This window comes from Limulus polyphemus, unplaced genomic scaffold (assembly GCF_000517525.1).
Source record: "Limulus polyphemus unplaced genomic scaffold, Limulus_polyphemus-2.1.2 Scaffold1718, whole genome shotgun sequence".
Classification (NCBI taxonomy): Eukaryota; Metazoa; Arthropoda; class Merostomata; order Xiphosura; family Limulidae; genus Limulus; species Limulus polyphemus.
Window position 1 is genome coordinate 197,336 of NW_013667328.1, and position 18,243 is coordinate 215,578.

An 18,243-nucleotide genomic window follows, 5' to 3' on the forward strand; every position below is an offset into this window, starting at 1 on the left:
CTACTGTTTTTATTTATTGTATTTTGTTGCAATGTTATTTCATGAAAACTAGGGCTGAGCAAGCCCCAGTTGCTATTGTGCCAGCTATGGATGTGTGGATCTATTGTTCTCATCCCATTACCACTAAAACAAAGAATGTCACACGTCACTTTGGAACCAAGTGTGATGGACAAATTACCATATTCAATCAGACAAGAATAGGTAGTGGGTGCTGTTGACTAGCTGCCTTCCATTTAGTCTATCAGTTCAAAATTAAGCACAGTCATTGTAGAAAGAAGTTTTGCATAAATATCTGAAAAAAACAAATTAAATGTGTTGTATTGTTTTTGAGATGTTTAATCTAAAATTTTATAGGAAATCAGCACTACAATGTAGTTGTAATACCAAGTTTTACCAAATGTTTCTTTTCAATTATTTTGAGTTTATTTTAGTAAATTTTTGCTTTAGTTGCAAAACTTGTTTTTTATTATTTGCATTACAGAAATTAGGAAATCTTTATAAAAAAAAACCTTTAACTACATTACACATGATTAGTGGGACAAAATATGAAGTGTCTGGATAATTCAAGGGGTGATTTTGAATACACAAATCAGCAAGTTGTGTGAAAACTTCAGCCAGTATAAAGACATGGTGAATGGCATGTATCAAAACTAAATTTTTACACTGTTTGGCCCTTTCCAAGACAAAATATTCCTACACTCTGATCATAAAGGTGTGTTCTGATTAGGATTTAGAATTTCCAAGAGGCACAGATATTCATGTTTACTGAATAATTAGAAGTTCAGAAAATCATTGCTTGAGGTGTATTATTGTAAAGCTGCACTATATTTAAAGTTCAAGAGCTTTCAGTTAATTATAGAAACTTCATTTTGTATAAAGAGCTCCATATGAGAAACATGATTACAATTCTGTTGATCAGTGTTTGAATGTATAAGAAAACTGCATGATAAATAATCTACATATAAAGTACAAGAACTGGTTTTCTCCTGCATGAGAAGTGAGAACTCGGTACCTCCACTCAACCATACAGGACTTGCACCACTAGTCTTATCTCCTTTTCAACCATCACATATCAAGCAACTGTAGTCACAGGATGCAGTGCCCATAGGTTCCTTTTTGTTTGAAATGTTAAAATGGGCACTGAAAAACTGTTATCCCTGTACACTAGATGGATTAAGGAAACCAGCAGAAGCTTTTTACTTTTAACATGAGTAACAGAGTGTTTGACATTGCAAATTATGCTGCAGAGCTATTGTCAAGATCCAACATGGAGAGGCTGAAAAATCATTGTTTTTAGTGTGTACTGTATTCAGTAATGCTGCATTAATGCAAAAGTTGCAAAACAATAAAATTTGGTCTGGCTGATTATCAGCTCTACATCATGAGCACTGGACAGTAAGAACTTTTACAGTATCATAACAGTACATGTAAATGGCAGAGGTACAGAACAACACATAGTATTCCTAGTAATAGTACTGTAGTGTGGTTGTTAATAATTATGAAACTTAATATCTTAGAGCTTGAGTTTTGTCTTAGTTTTCATAAGGTACTGAGTTATATCAAACTGTAAAAAGGACAATTTTTGTAGCTTGGTTTATATTGATTATAATGCAACAAATGTTAATGGCAAATTTTTTGCATAGAAAATAGTATAACTTCATCCTCAGTGTGCTTGTTTAATATTTTGGTAATTATGTCAATTTTGGTAACAGTTTCTGAATACTTTTGTGACATTGTTGCATGCCAGTGGTGAGCAATGCTAATATAAGCTGTAATAGTTATTCAACCGTTCTAAACCAAGTAAACATGAATGCAAATAGTAGTCATTTTTCTTCATTCAGCTTAACGGTGAGAAGCTTGTAGACATTATACTATTGTCACATGGATGTGTATAGACATTGCACACCAAGTTGTAGGTCACCTGTGTCACATACTTTTGATTTTACTTAATTATTAATTTCATCAAAATATTACTTTGTTTTACAGTTAAAAAATCATTGAACTTCATTTTTATCAATTGTGCATACAAAACTTAATATCCTTACCCAATTTTACAATAAATGTGACCAGTTTCAATAACAATGTAATCATATAATTGCCCATATTTAACTAGTAATTCACACACTTATTCATAAAGTTAGCATTTTTTTAAGAATTATCTTCTTACTATAATGGATGTAGCATGTATGTCAGTATCTCCTGCACCATCGATTGAATGGCAAAAATCCATAAAAAATTTCACATTTTGGGTATTCAAGATTCATACAATTAGAATAATAACTGTAGTATGTGCAACAACCATTTCCTTATAATAGAACACAATTTGAAATAAAAGTACTCTCCTCAAAACAAGAACATAACTTTCACTAGGGCTATATGTGAGGGGTTTGATGATATCTTTATTGATGTAATTTTTAAATGTAGTACTGAAAAACTGGAGTTCTTAAAATAACTTATTTTTTCAATAAACAGTACCACTTTTAATATATAAAAACATTACAGTTTATACCGGTAAAATGTATGAAAATTTTGAGCTCTGTACATTCAATCATTTTGATACAATGAGTTGCGTATGATTAAAGAGCACAATCCGAACACTTTTCACATGTAATACTTCCCAGAAAAAAATCCTGTTTTAGAAAATATTCACTTTTTTTTTTTTTCAATGAGGTATGAATACTAAGGTTACTAATTACTAGCAGAAATAGCTGCAGTGCTTCTGCTAGTATTTCTAATTAACAAGTAGTTTGAGTAATGAGAAGTAAATTCTCTCAAAGTAGGTTTATTGGTTATGAAAGAGAATAAACCCAATTCATTTGTTCACACTGCTTATCATATTCAGACATTTCTTCATTTTAATCTGAAGTTCTTTGAGGGTAAACATAAGCAAGCTTTTAGAGCAGGTATATTATCCATGAAATTTCTTTTATAGTTCTAATAAGAGTTGATTTTAATTTTGTAAAATTTAAAACTATTTGGGAAATTTAAATCTTTGTGTTGATTATCTTCACTGAGTAATTATACAAATCTTTTGATTAATATATAGACAAAACTTTAACCTTTTTTATGAAAACAATTGTGTATTGATTTTTTTTTCAACATTTTTCATAAACTTACTGTAACAGCTCTTTTTTTTCTTTTATCCCCTTTTAACTATTTTAATGAATTTATGTTTTAACATATGGAACTGTTTCATCGTTCTTTTTCAGCATAATTAACCAGTTAAAAAAAACCTTAGAAATTATTTCCAGAAATAGCTACAGCTTTTACTTTGAACTTACCATTACAAATCAGAACTTATTTACAGATATAGGATTAGGTTTTGGTTTGAATCATATTAACATTTCTTTGTATAGGGGCACATGTATTACAAGATGGGTAGTCAGTATGGGACAGTCCTTCCCAAATTTGGTCTAGATTCTAGATCACTTTGAAGCATATTTTATAATGGGGAGATAGGGCATTTTCACAGATTTTGATTAATGACTCTCTAAAGTGTGATTGGATTTGTACCAAATTTTACGGGCACATTAAGGTTGAGGCTTATCCTCACACTACAATATTTTTAATCCAGATCATTGATCATTTTGTATCTGAGAAGGATTTTCTGAGTTTTTGAAGGTGAAATTTTATGTTATCCAACATAAATGCATGCAATCTCAAAAAGGTGTGGCAGGGCGAGGGTATATATCTCTTTAATTGCTCCTTTTTTTTTCCATTTGATAATCTAAATTATAGGCATCATATCAACCAATGTTTGTGTTAGAGCTCTGTGGTGTGAATTGCATTACCCACTAGTACCTTGTAGTTCTTAAATGCTGCTAAGGAGCTGAAAGCATAATTCCTTTTTTTTTAATTATCATACTTGTATGTGGTATTTAGAATTGACTGTAGGCTACATTACTAATTGAAATAAAACATTATTCTTTATGATCCTAACTTTTCCCACATGATTAACATATGGAAACTGACTTTAAAATGATTCCATATGAATGTTTAACAAAATATTATATTACATTGGGAGTTACAAAGCTCAGAGGGCTAAACCTATTTTTTAGACTTGCTTATGGTAGACTGCAAAATTTTTCCAATACATAGTGGCTACAGACTTGTAAAAGCTGGAGAGATCATTGAAACTGAAGTTAAGCCAAAAAAATGCTAGAGAACACTCATTAACAAAAAAAAATCTGTAAAAATCGGGATTTGCCTAGAATAAAAATATGACCATTAATATCTACAGGAAATTGAGATTGAAGTTTCAAATGTGAACCATGTTCAACAAAATTTGTTATCTGTTTTGAATTCAAATGCTTCACCACCACATATTCCATTCTAAATCTGGTTAGTGTAATGTTTAGAGTTAATGTTACTTTAAAAGTTAGATGCAAGTGCTGTTGAATTATATTTTTTGGCTGCCTTTAAATAACACTTGAAGCATGAAAAAGTCAGAGAAATGTTAGAAAAAAGTAAAGTTTGTTTTTTGTAGATACTGTGTACTTTGTACAGAATTAAATGTAAATGTGACACCGCATATAACTGGATAGTATGTTGCTATAGTCTGCTCACAAACTTATACAAACATAATTTGTTTTCAGAGTTTTTTTAGAGTGAGGTTTCTAGAAAGAAGATTGCATCATCGAGAAAAAGAAGAAATAGGTGCTTGGAAAATTAACAGACCAGGAGAAAGAATTTTGGATGTTGGTAAGGCAAAAAACTGTTCTCTCTAACCAGTAGGAAGTCTTTATTTATCTTAATACTGTATGAAAATTTGAAACACTTACCTGAAATGAATCATCAAGTACCTAAAGAAGATTTTGGTGTGAGTGAAGAATAATATTTAAAATTAAAAGTTTCAGCCTGTTGCTTCATGTGTATAATGCAGGTTTATTTGGATCCATGTGTTCTATGCCATTTTTACAGAACATCGTCACTTCAATATCGACCTATTTTTTAAATGTCAAACTATAACTAAAAAGATTTTTTTTTTCATTATTTATTACATTATTCACCAGTTGATATTAAAGTTAAATGTTTACATGAGTGTAGTCTATATGATTACATAGAATATGCTTAACATTTCTTTTAAATTAGCTTGTTAGTTTAGTTATCCGTTAGTAAATTAAATTGCTAATCTAGATTGTGGAGTTTACAGGAAATTGTTTGTTTTAACTAGACCTGCCTTTGTCGTATGGAATATTTGATGTTAATATTGACCCAGCTGAAATCAATGCCTGTGACTTTGTATGGGATCCAGCTAGAGAAGTTTCTGTCTTTATCAAAGTAAGAAAATATTGTTAAAGAACCGATAACACTGTTACTGAAGTAAGAACAATTTTTTGTCACTACCAATAACACTGTTACTGAAGTAAGAACAATTTTTTGTCACTACCAATAACACTGTTACTGAAGTAAGAACAATTTTTTGTCACTACCAATAACACTGTTACTGAAGTAAGAACAATTTTGTGTCACTATTGTTTCTTCCAGAATGTATAAGTATAATAAAACATTCTGTATTTAGGATACATATTTTAGTATCAGTAAATGTAAACACATTCCTGAATGATATTTTAATAGAATAGTATTAAATGAATTGGTTCTATCAAGTTTGGTGTTCAAATGCTTAAAACTAAAGATATGCAGAATTACCTTTTCTTTTTCTTCTTGTAATGGTGTTTTTTGGGTTTTTTTAGCTTTTATTGCACAAGCAAGTTTCACAAAGATAAAAAAAAATTATAATTACCAAAATCATCATCTTAAATTAGAAAAGCTGCTGTTTTTGGACAAATATTATAAAATTAAAGTATTGTTTTTTTATTGTTTCTTTTGGGAGTTAGGTGGATGGATCTTTTAAATATTTGATTTCCCAATTAGTAAATACCGAATAAATGAATTATTACAAATGTTTACAATTTTTTTGAGACCTTATTGAATACTTACATTTTGTTTTATTAACTGCATGGTTTTATTCTGTTCTTTTCCCAAAAGATACAGCTGGTATCAGCGAACACAGTATTGTACTTGTTTCCTTCTACAGGTGAATTGTATTAGTACAGAGTTTACATCTCGAAGACGAGGTGGGGAAAAAGGAGTCATACTTCGCTTAACTGTCGATACATGGACTCATGGTGAATATAAATGTGAACAACTTGATGTTACATCCTGCCAGCTCAAAGTTTTCAAGGTATAAGCAGTAGTTAACAAGCTTCTAATTGTTATTAGTAAGAAGTTTTTCATCTTCTGATTCTTATATTGTCATTGTTACCGTTTTCATTGTAAGAGTTACTAATTAAGTCTTAAATCTAAATCTTGGCCATAAAATTGTCTCCAAACTTATCATTGATACTTCTTAACTCGAATCAGTTTCATATATTGAGATGACCAATATCCAAAAAATAAGTATATAATTTCATATGTTAACAGCATATGTTTCTCCCAACCTCAAGGTCTGTTCTTATGAAAATCACAGATCTTTTATCTAAACACTATAGTAAACCATCTTTAGTCCAGGCATCAACAAACCAAGGTTAATTTTTCATATAAACAAATCTTTACAATGGGAAATTTAATCAGTAATCAATATATTTGTGTTCCAAATCCAAACAGGTATTTCTTATAACCAACATGCAATTTCTATGAATACATGATTCAGTAATCCGTACATGATCCACAAGATCAAGTTGGGATCAATCATAAACAGAAATCAAGGTGATAACTGATGAACACATAACACCTGCAATAACTAGTAGGTACTGGTTCATGACATTTTTTCTGAGAACAACCTTTACAGATAAGTTATCAAGAAGTCATTAAAGTGGTTTAATGCTACAGTTACATCAAGTTACAGCATTATGTACGGAGATGCATTGGAATATCAGTATCATTAAGATGTGATGTTTGTTTATATAAGAAAGCAAGTCTTGATACCATTAGTAAATGTCTATGAGATTATTAATAACAAGTTTTTCCTGGTCCAGTTTTACTGTTTTATCCAAAACTGCTTCAAGCATGTCAAGATTTTGCCACAGCCTGAACAGAATGGAACTGTTGAGATGACAGAAATCACTAATAAGATTACTTATGGAGTTCATACCTTAATTTTTAGTAGTAATGATGCTATGTCAGCTGATTAATTACTAAACATTGACTCAGCAAAACCAACTGGTCAAGAGTTTTAAATGGAAACATAATTTCCATTCTGTCTCTTCAAGGGTGTGGTGACACTGAATCTGACATCAATAATGATCCACCAGTCAAGCCACTCAGCCTGAATAAAGCACAATGTAGCCTTAAAGATGCCATCAAATAGTTTGAACAAAATAATGATTCATGTGAAGATGGTGATTTAATATTTGATTAAAACTGCAGTGAAGCTTCATAAGAAAACAAATTTTGACTCAAAAGCAGACTGTGACTACATTCTTCTTTGGAAAGTGATTTTTTTTGTAAACTTGACATACTATGTATTTCACTTCTTTAAGTAAGTCATTGGTTTTTAAAAAAAAGTTTTATATGAGGATAATGAAATGCCATTTTGATTATGCAGTTTGTATAATTATTGATGTACAGAATAATAAACTGATAACTATTGTACAAACAATTGCTTTTTGCTTACCATTTGTATATCTAATCTTACTAGTTTCCATCCTTATGCTTATCAGTCATTAACTCGTGCTACTGATAGTTTCCATTACATTAAAAATGACTGATTTGCCTCTCCTGATGAATTAACTCATTACAAATATGTTTGGATTGATGAGGTTTCACTGTATTTAGTTGAATATTAGGTTGTTTAGTTATAACAAGTGCTAATTATAATAAATTTTGGTAATTTTCATTGTTGAGCACTGGTACACACAAACAACTATTCCAATCATTTTTGATTCTGCTTTGATTGTATTACAGTGTATTGTGTTAAAGTTATATTACTATAGACAAATATTTTACATTTTTTTTTGTGGAATGTTTATTTAATGTCTTTAGTCCAAAGGAGCAGATAGAAAACATCGAACAGACAGAGAAAGAATGGATAAGCGACCACCAGAAGATTTGGTAAGTAATATTGTGGTTCTGACTTTACGTATAGTCTATATTTATGAGTAACTAGTGAAAGATGGAATTATATATACTCTCAGTAACCCATCTACCACTTTTATTTATCAAATAACCTTTTTCTAACAATAAATGTTTCAGGGTAGTGTTTTATTCTTGCATTGATCGTACTATTGATTTTTTTTTATACATCAAATATAAACTTTTGTTTTATTTTTGTTGCTGTCTTTTTTCAGTCTAGATCAAAATTAACAATTAACATAGTAAATAATGTAATTAATTTAATATACTAGTTTATATTAGAATATGCCTTCTTGCAAAACAAAGACTTATGATTACAATGCATTAATTCATCATTTGAGTACCCTTTTTGTTGTTATTTTCACTCTGTTCCCAATAATATCTTGCATATTTGGCCAGTTTAGGAGATTTAGATTATTCTAAGATCCGTTGCTAAGCCAGTAATGTCAACTAATCTTAATGAGTGCAAAAAAGTAAAATAATGAAAACAAAATATATACATACATATATTATACATTTTAACTAATATAATTAATTAAACTTAACTTTGAAAACAAAAATAATGTATAATTTTACTTAAAAGACACAAAATTAGTAGTTTGATGCATTTCCTGCCTCATGAACAAAAGTGGTTTTAAGGTGATAACACCACAATCCTCCAATGTCATATTCTTTAAAGTTTGTTTGGAGTGACTTTAGTCACTATCTTTTGACAACAGTTGTGAACCAGTTACAGAACACACACACACACACACATATACATATCTAGACTAATGAACTACAGCTGGACAAAACAGACAACATCTGCTATTCTGTGATGTGTGTGCCATGCCAAGTCCAAGTTATCACAGCACAAAAATAGTCCAACTTGATACTGCACGAGAGCATCAGTAAAGTGATAGTTAGAGGATGTATGTTTGTATAATACTAAGGTTAATTGCCCCCTTTATAACTTTAAATCCTTGTTTATTTTATTAATAGTACCAGAAAATATGATCAGTTTCATTACAGTGGTATTTTGAGATGGAGTGTTCTCCTCCACAACCACAGCTTTCAATTCTTTTATTAGAGAGCATTGTTACAAACTTGCTTAGCTTGAGATTTTAAAATGTTTGACTTTCCTAAATGCTCCCCTTTGTGAATCTTTCTGTTAACACAGTATGTAGAAAAGCCCTTTCTTTAAAATATTTGGTTCTTTGGCTGTACATCATTTAATTGTTTTACATTATTACTGACTATCCTTCCTTGAAAAGTGTTGAGCCAAATTCCTCCAGCCACAGGTCAATCTCTTATGGTACTGTTAAATGGTGAAGAATTTGCTTTGAACAAAATGTGTGTGCATGCTAATCATGTTGCCCATGATACCCTGGTTTGTGTATACAACAACACATTACTACTTTAGTATATAAAAATCATTTTTATAAGGTGCAGTTGATCTTAATTGAGCAGTAACCACAACACAATGTTGATACATGTACTAGTTTTTCACCTATGATTTTCTCCGTGGGAATATAATATTTCACACCACTTCACAGTTAGTGAGCAAATAATATAATCTCGGTGAATGTATTGTTTAGAGGTGAATGTCAGGATGAATTGTTGTGTTAAGCTAAAACTTTATAAACATTTAATAAGTTTTTGAAATAAATGAAATCTGTTACTCATGATAAATTTCAAAGTTAAAAATATTCTGAATTTTTTGTATTTTTTTCTTTAATAATTTTAATGAAAATATTATGTTTTCATATCCATCTAAGCTGTCCTATCTGCTAAATTATACTAAACCCTAAATAAAAGTTTAAAAAAACACCTCAAACCCAGCCTTTATCATTCACATACTTATCAAGCTTTCATTTAAACCCCCTTAAAATGAAATGTAATTTCAAATAAATGAAAGGAAAAAAGTAGTTTTTTTATCTTTGAGCAACAACTTGCTTTATGTGAATAGCAGTACAAGTAACATTAACTTATTTAATTTTTTTTTTATTAAACTTCATATTCATTCATTGATAAAAGAAATATAATTTTAAGTCTTGGAAGTTTTATGCCACCAATAGCTGATATTCCAATAATTGCTTTAAGTATTGACATCTTTTAGGTTTGCACCAGAAAGTTATACAACTGTGTTATGAGAAACATTATGTTATTTTCTGTTGATTATCTGTTATCTATTCAGTCATTTGTTGTTTCAAAGTAATTTTTTAGCATGGGCTACGACAAGAGAGATTATATGTTCAGATGATTTTTTTGTTGTTTTTGAAGGTATTATTTACTTTTAGTCTGTACTTTGATATACTTGTTTTATCTTTTTTAATTTCTTGACAGAAAAAATACCAGCCTTCTTATCAGTGCACAGTACTTACCGAGGTAATTAATTCTTATCCATTTGGGGTAGTTAATATTTTAAAATAATGAACTTTACATACTCAATTATTTTTTCATTTATCAGCAAGTTATTGAATATTATACAAATATGCCTGAGTCAAAAATTGAGCAAGATACTTAATGAAACATAGCTTGCTCAGGAAGTTAATTTGAAATTTGTCATTATTCTTAATAAAATCTCTGGTATCAGTTTGTGAAGTAAATGTAATTTTATAACTCTATAACCCAACTTTTTATATGGGGAAAAAGATTGAGCTATTGAAATTGGTATTAGATTTACACTGATATTTCTTTTTTGATGTTTTAAACAAACAGTTGCTTCTTATAAAGTAGTAAACACAGTTGTTTCTATTGTTTATAAGGAGTGACTGGTAGTAAGATTAAATTTTGAATTAAGCTTGCAAGTATATTCTTTTTTCATTTGTTGCTAAATAATGACAAATTTACATAAACAGTATGTCTTGTAACTATTCTGCATCATAATTGTTATGCTAAAAGATCTGTTTAAGTTAATTCCTGTAAATGTTTTTTAATGTTAACTTAACTTTATGATACAGAAAGCATGTCATTATGTAAACGTCTTTCATTCTGTATATTTTGTTTCCTATTACACTGTAAAGTGTTTTATTACATGATTATCAGATACTAAAATAAAGAATTGTGACTTGAATGTTTCAGTGTCCATCAGATTTCCTACTTGGTCTTCCTGCTTCTCCTCTTACACAAGTTGAGTGTCCATCAAGCACCTCTTTGGAACTATCTCCAAGTAAATATTCACCAGGCCAGTGAGTCATCCGACCTTTAAAAAAATCACAAAATTGTTGTATACTTTAATGTTATCAACGTTTTATCATTTTCAGAAAACTTTTTTTTACACACAGTTTAGTTATGTGTATATTTCAAAGAGCAGGTAAAATAAAAAGGTTACACATACAACAGACACATGAAAATTAGGGTACAAGCTACAGAGCACAACAGTAGAATATATCTTTATGGAAATGAGACCCACACAGCTGTGGTGATACATCATCTATCAGACGTAATGAAACTAGAGCACATTCTTAAATACATAACATAATACTAAGATGTCTACATCAATGAATGCCATAAAAAAAAATTGCATCCACTTCTAATTCCCTGATTGGTGTACTAGTGCAGTTCATGTTCAGTTATATAAACCATCTTAATTAACCCAGAGTCTAACATGCATTTACTAGATGCACATTTTTTTCATCTAGCATGTGTATGTCAGTGGATGAAAACAAATGTGTATCAGGAATGAATGTGTTAAACATAAAAACCTATAATATACTTAACAAACGTATATAATTATTAAAGTATCATATAAAGTTTAATATTATTTTTCAATTTTAAAATGTGCGATCAAAAATGTGAATTGTACCAGCATTGTATTAAGTATTTAAAACTTATTAATCACATATTTTTTTCATGCTTATTATTTATTATCCAGAAAACATTAATTCCAAGTCTACCAATTATCTTTTCAAAACAAAAATTTTTAAACAGAATGCTAGCTGTTTCACCAAACTGTTTTAATGCTCAATATGACTTTCTTTTCATCCTAAACTATTACAGGCTTTCGAAAAGCTCCTCTTCCTACTCGTTATCTTCTTTCCAAGAAGTACCAGAAAGCCAACCTAAGGAAACCAAACCACTAGTAAGCCATGTGTAATGTTGTCTTTCCATTAAGTTTAGCCAAAAACTTGCAACTGAAGCACATTTTCCAGTCACGTTGATCATATTTTGAAGTATTAACTGAGCCATAACTTACTAATGCTTTCCATTATCATTTTTCTATTGAACCAGTGAGTGAGTTTCAGCTGGAATGCATTACCAACAAATGAATTTAGAGCTGTACTGGCATAAATTGTTTTGTGTTGAATGATAAATGTTGAACATAGTGCTATATTGATTACAATACTTACTATGTTGTTAAATTAAATTAAAGTGGCACAGCAGTATGTTTGCAGACTTACAATGCTAGAAACTGGGCTTTGATGCCCATGGTTGGCAGAGCACAGATGGTCCATTGTGTTGCTTTGTGCTTAACTTCAAACGAACAAGTTGTAAAAAGTCATGTGGAGTGCACTTGTGTCCCAAAAGTATATTTAGTTATCATATTTTGTTCCAGAAATTCATCTTTTGTTGTGAATAAAACTTAAGCTTAACTCAATATTAGTTATTTTTTGTTTTGTTGAAGCAAAAAAATATTGAAAGTAGTTGTGATACTATGTGTTTTGTGAATTTGAATTTACTGTGAACATAATTTAATTTCCCACTAACAAGTAAAAAAATGTCGTAATGAATGATTAACAAATAGTTAAAAAAGGTAATGTGAAATGGCGGTGTTCAAGCTGATATAGCCTTGTCCCTTGTACTCTTACATGTAGTATAGTACTGTATTTACCTAGCCCCATGTTGATATTGTATTATGGATTCTGCCAAACATTTAATTACCTGACAGTTTTGTTTGATCTAGAGTTGATAATTACAATGTTAGACTAAGCACCTTATTTATTTGACAGTTTTGAATTGTTATAATATTAAAGATAACATTACTAAAGATAATTATATGCATTTTTTTACTTGATAATTTTATATAATACTAAAGATAACTATATGCTTTATTTACTTCATAATTTTAAATTGTTAGGTTTAATAATGACTCTTTGGAAGAAATACTTCAATTACTTCATTATCTCCAGCAGCTCTAAAATGTAAGATTTTGAAGTCCAACTTAAAAATTATTAAAAATTTTATAAATAGCTCTAAAGTTTCCAGTCAACTTGGGATGTTGATCTGATGATGATGTCCACTTTGATCTGATGTAAATAACTGTTAGGGATCATGGATGTGGATTGTGTAGCAAAATCATTTAGGTAAGATTAATGTGTTTTATAATAAAATTTAAAGTTAAAGACGTCATCATCAGCATCTAAATCTCCAGGTAAGGATAACTTGTGATCTTGACTGAGTAAGTAACTCTTAATGATCTTCTTTATTACTAACCAAACACTTTATTGCAATACTTTCTTTAGTATTATATGAGTGTCAGTCACCATGTGGAAATAAAAGTTTGCCCCAATTTTCTCGAATTTATTTTTGTAAAGTCCCTACATTTTTTAATCTAAATAGCCCTTAACAAAAAATATTTTTCCGGCTGGAAAACCTGTTACTTGATAGTTTTAAGTTAATACAATCTTAATGATGGAGCTTTTAAGATTTTAGCTTTGTAACGTAATGAATTTTTTGGAATGTTAGTGATAATGTGGAATACTTTCAGGCATCATACACAGATCTGTCATACTATGCTTCAGCTGAAGAAACGCTCAGTGGTTGAAAACTAATAGATTTGAAAAGTACCAGTGCACATTCAGTAACTTCACTGGTAAGTGTACAGAGATGCCAACTGTACATGCTGTAAAAGATTATTGACTCGGTGGCTATTATTTGACACTCTTGATTTTCTGGAATGGCTTTTTATGTGTAGCTTGTTCAAAACAATTTTTATTCAACAATATGTTTTTCCTGTTTTCTATACACAAAACAAAGCAAAGGTGAGAAATTTCTTTAAGGGTTATTATTACAAAAATTAACAATAGCCTTATTTGATATGATTCATGGAGTGAGTTAGATTTGTACTCAAATATTTGCTTGTGGCACTTTTCAATTTACCACAGTATGACAGTTTTATGTACTGTAAATAGCATTTATGAGGTTTATAAAAGACTTGTTAGATATATTTGTCTAATTTAAAACTGATTTGGTTGAAAAATAAAAAGAAGCAAGCTGGATATGATTTTTTGTTGTTGGAAGAAAATTCCTCCAGGACAAAACAGGAACTTAAAATTTGTTAAAACTATTATTATACATTCCATAACTATAGTGTTTCTTTGTTACCAAATGGAATTGATAAAATTAGATTTTTGTTCACATAAAAAGATAAAAAACTTACAACATTTTACAGCATAAACTGTTGGTTTACCAGACATTTGGGTGATAAATACTACTTTAAGGAACCCTGAAGTGAAGTTTGCACTAATGTAAACTGACAGTGATATTCTGTTTACAGTGTTAAGAAATCACTTGAATACATCAATAGAAGTTCAGACATTTAAATGGTTATCACATAAGATGTGCCATCATTTCATTTCACCCCCATAACATATTTACTGGAATATGTTGGATCAAACCTGTAAAATGAAAAAAAAAATCAGAATTTAAAGGCTGTAATCGTAATGCTGTAATTTGGAGTTCAAAATTGGAATGATTCCAACAAAATCAGAATGGTTTTAGCCTCTCTGGGTGTATAAGTGACAAGTTTGAATTGCACTTGTTTTCTCTTGTTTAATGTTTGTTGAATACCTGTTGAGTTTGTAAACTTAGACTGCTCTTAAAACTTGCATATTGTTCAGTCATAGTTCATAGTAATAATGGGATTATAGAATGAATTCATTTCAAATATTTTTCTTACCTTGGTTGAATATCCAATTTTATTAGTTGCATTTTACAAATATTCCTTGACTAACTGTCAGTTGCTTTTGTTGCAGTCAACTTGTTTATGAGATAATAGGAATGATTATAATTTTCACATTAGATTATTTTAACTTAAATTCAGCTCTTGCATTTATGGTTTAAAAGTAATGACAATAGCATTTTCTCTCTACTGTATGGCACTTGTGTCATCATTGAATCATATTAATCTTTAACCTTTTGTGTTTTTGTTGCAGCATCAGACATAGTGCAGCTTAATCGAGATGATCTTATCCAAATCTGTGGAGTAGCTGACGGAATTCGCTTGTACAATACACTTCATTCCAGGTACTTTCTAAATACAGTCTTTAAACATTCAGCACTAATTTTTGAGTTCTGTTAGTCATAAATTAATCCATTTTTTGAGATATTTTGATTATTTAAAATTAATTATTAATTAAGCAAACTGAACATGATTAAGTTTTATTTAAACAAACCATTTTTTATTATTATCAAAATGGTGTATTTTCATGAGAAATAGTGTAATCTAACTTAATAGCATGACACAAATCCAGAAATAGTGTGTGTCTCAAGTGTTATTGTTTTTCTAAATATACAGTTGGTCATAAGAGAAAGTTACAGTATTTCAATCAGTATGTCTTTGGAATGATATGGCAGAATTGGTTGGTCACATTAATGTTGTCCATTCTTCAAATAGCTATATAAATATAAGTTACTTAATATGAGTAAAATACTTCATATAAAAACACCACTCACATTTATTTTGCCAAATTTAGATTTAAAATAGGTAACTTTCTGTTTTATGTCACTTCAAAATAAGTCACTTCATTATATATATATATAAATCAATATTTGCCATTTTATGTCTAGAAGTTCATTAAGTCGAGCAGAATCTAATAATAAATTGGCAAACAACAATTTATAAGCATAATCTATGTTCTCCAAAATAAGTCACTTCATTATACTTATAAATCGATGTTTGCCAACTTACTATTATATTAGCATAATGTACATCCTTACTCAAGTATTGAGTGAAATTTGTTTAGTTTACTTAGGTATTTTGTTAGGCTTGTTCTAGGGGGCACACACAGAATTATTTCAGGTCATTTAATATTTTTTGTTACAAGTCTATTTAAGTTCTAATCCTATTTTTTAGTAAATGTATGTGTGATCCTAACTTAAGTAATAATTTTTTTTTCACTCAGAACTATTCCTCCAAAATTAACGATCTATGTTGCAAGCTCAGGTGACCAAGGTATGTTCACATAAAAGGCATTTTGTTTTAAGATCAAAAGTGTAATTTATTTTCTTTGTTTTGATAAAGCTCTATAATAGTTTGTATTGCTACTAGGTCTGTTTTGAAATGCATCATATATAAGCCAGTTTCAAACTTATTTTCCTCTCATTTTCTTTTAAGCATCAAACAACTTTAAGTATGACACCATGGCATAAGTCATCAAGAATTTCATGTAACTAAAATTTCTATTGTACACTTAGCTGTTACTTGTGACAACTTTATGACCTTTTATCTGACCTAGGTGACATCTTAGAGGTCATGACATCTTAATGACCTTGTATCTGACATCCTAGAGTTCTCTAGGTTGTGAGCTAGGTTAGACACAAAATCATTAACTTTTCACAACTCTAGGTTGTGAGCTAGGTTAGATACTAGGTCATTAAGATGTCACAACCATAGGACATCAGCTAGGTCAGATGCAAGGTTAGAAAGTAAGAATAAAACCTGGGTGAACTGACAAAGGGATGAAGCTTGATTTTTATTTCTACTTCTGTGTTTTGTGTTGGGTATATGTCTACTGATTAAAAATTTGATGTATTAGCTTGTAAGGAAATTGGGGGACACATCACTTAGTGGTTAGTGCTTTAGATTTGTAATCAAAAGGTTGTGGTTTCAGGGCTTGCTTGTGCCTAATTGTTGTACCCTTGAGCAAAACACTCTATTCCATATTTGCTTCAGCCAACCTAGCTGTAAAAATAGGTGCCAGCTAATAGCTGTTTGGTTAACCAGTGATGTAGTGGCATCCTGTCCAGGTGAAATGTTTCCATTCTCATCCATTTGTGCCACTGGCACCCTGTGTGCCTTTTGGGTATAGATGAATTAACTTGAAAAAAAAAGACTACTCTGCAAACTGTAATAGCAGCATCAGACATCTAAAACAAGCCAATAATTTTATAAAATTTTGAATAAACTACTACTATTCATCTTATAAAGTTCCAAAATACGAGAATCAAAAATATGTAGAGCTAAAACATTCAGTAAAGCTACTTAGTATGTAGAGATTTTATATCTCAACACTCATATTTGCAAATGTATAACTTATAATTATTATGGTGTAAATGCCTTTTCTAAGCTGGCAAAATATGATCTTAATTGATGTATACTTGTCATAATACAGTGTTATTGATGAGCTCTGTATTGAGTGAAACCCATCATTGGAAATGTATGTGGTGGGTATAGTGTGGTTGAAATACTATTATAACATAACATATAACATAATGTTTAGGGACAACAAGGGACCTATTGGTCCGTCTCGGCTGTCTCATCCTTTAAACTGAACTAAAATTATCAAATAAATAAATTAAATAAAAATAAAAAATCTTAAAGCCAGTCCTTATCATTCATATATTTACTAAGCTTTCTCTTAAGCTTACTTAAATTACTGCCTTCATAACATCTGAAAGTAGCCCATTCCAAAGGCCAACAACCCTGTTAGAAAAATAAAACTCTTTTTAGCTGAAGATGACTTCTACCTTGCCAAAATATAAATCTTAAATACATCAATCTATTAGGTCATCAAGATATTAATGTCTCATTTTGGAACACTTTCATTAACCACCTCCCAAAAAAACATACATTATGTATAATAGTTAAACAAACTGCCTAAACTTCACGTTAGTGTAGCCTATATAATGTGTTAAGTTTAGTTTACTCTAATCCCTTGTAATGATGGCACATGACAAGACACACATTCGGCATGTAATGCTGTTTGAATACAAGAAGGGAAACAATGTCTCTGTAGCCACAAAGAATATCATAGAAGTTTATAAGTGTCGACGATGATTCAGCAAATTTCATTCAGGTGACTTTAGCCTTAAAAACTGTGATGACAGGGGCCGACGTGTTGGAATTGATATTGATGCTCTGAAGATGCTTGTGGAGTCTAACCCAAGGCAACACACTCGTGAAATGGCCATGAAATTGCATTGCTCTCGTGAAACAATACGCAAACATCTGAGGAATACGGGGAAACT

General features: G+C 30.2%; 2 protein-coding genes across 2 annotated transcripts in view; both read left to right on the forward strand.

Annotated features, from left to right (window-relative positions):
* The window catches only part of LOC106464685 (alpha-globin transcription factor CP2-like), a 38,815-nt gene that overhangs the window by 2,069 nt on the left and 18,503 nt on the right, over nt 1–18,243 (forward strand). Inside the window, exons 2-11 of the mRNA XM_022392453.1 lie at nt 4,596–4,701; nt 5,174–5,280; nt 6,038–6,184; nt 7,984–8,052; nt 10,399–10,440; nt 11,137–11,243; nt 12,055–12,136; nt 13,763–13,867; nt 15,210–15,300; nt 16,179–16,228. Coding sequence (XP_022248161.1) covers nt 4,596–4,701; nt 5,174–5,280; nt 6,038–6,184; nt 7,984–8,052; nt 10,399–10,440; nt 11,137–11,243; nt 12,055–12,136; nt 13,763–13,819 — 717 coding nt within the window. The 3' untranslated portion in view covers nt 13,820–13,867; nt 15,210–15,300; nt 16,179–16,228. The remainder of the gene's footprint in view (nt 1–4,595; nt 4,702–5,173; nt 5,281–6,037; nt 6,185–7,983; nt 8,053–10,398; nt 10,441–11,136; nt 11,244–12,054; nt 12,137–13,762; nt 13,868–15,209; nt 15,301–16,178; nt 16,229–18,243) is intronic.
* LOC111087089 (transcription factor CP2-like) overlaps nt 14,766–18,243 on the forward strand; it is a 19,868-nt gene continuing 16,390 nt past the window's right edge. The window contains exons 1-3 of the mRNA XM_022392454.1: nt 14,766–14,784; nt 15,210–15,300; nt 16,179–16,228. Coding sequence (XP_022248162.1) covers nt 14,766–14,784; nt 15,210–15,300; nt 16,179–16,228 — 160 coding nt within the window. The remainder of the gene's footprint in view (nt 14,785–15,209; nt 15,301–16,178; nt 16,229–18,243) is intronic.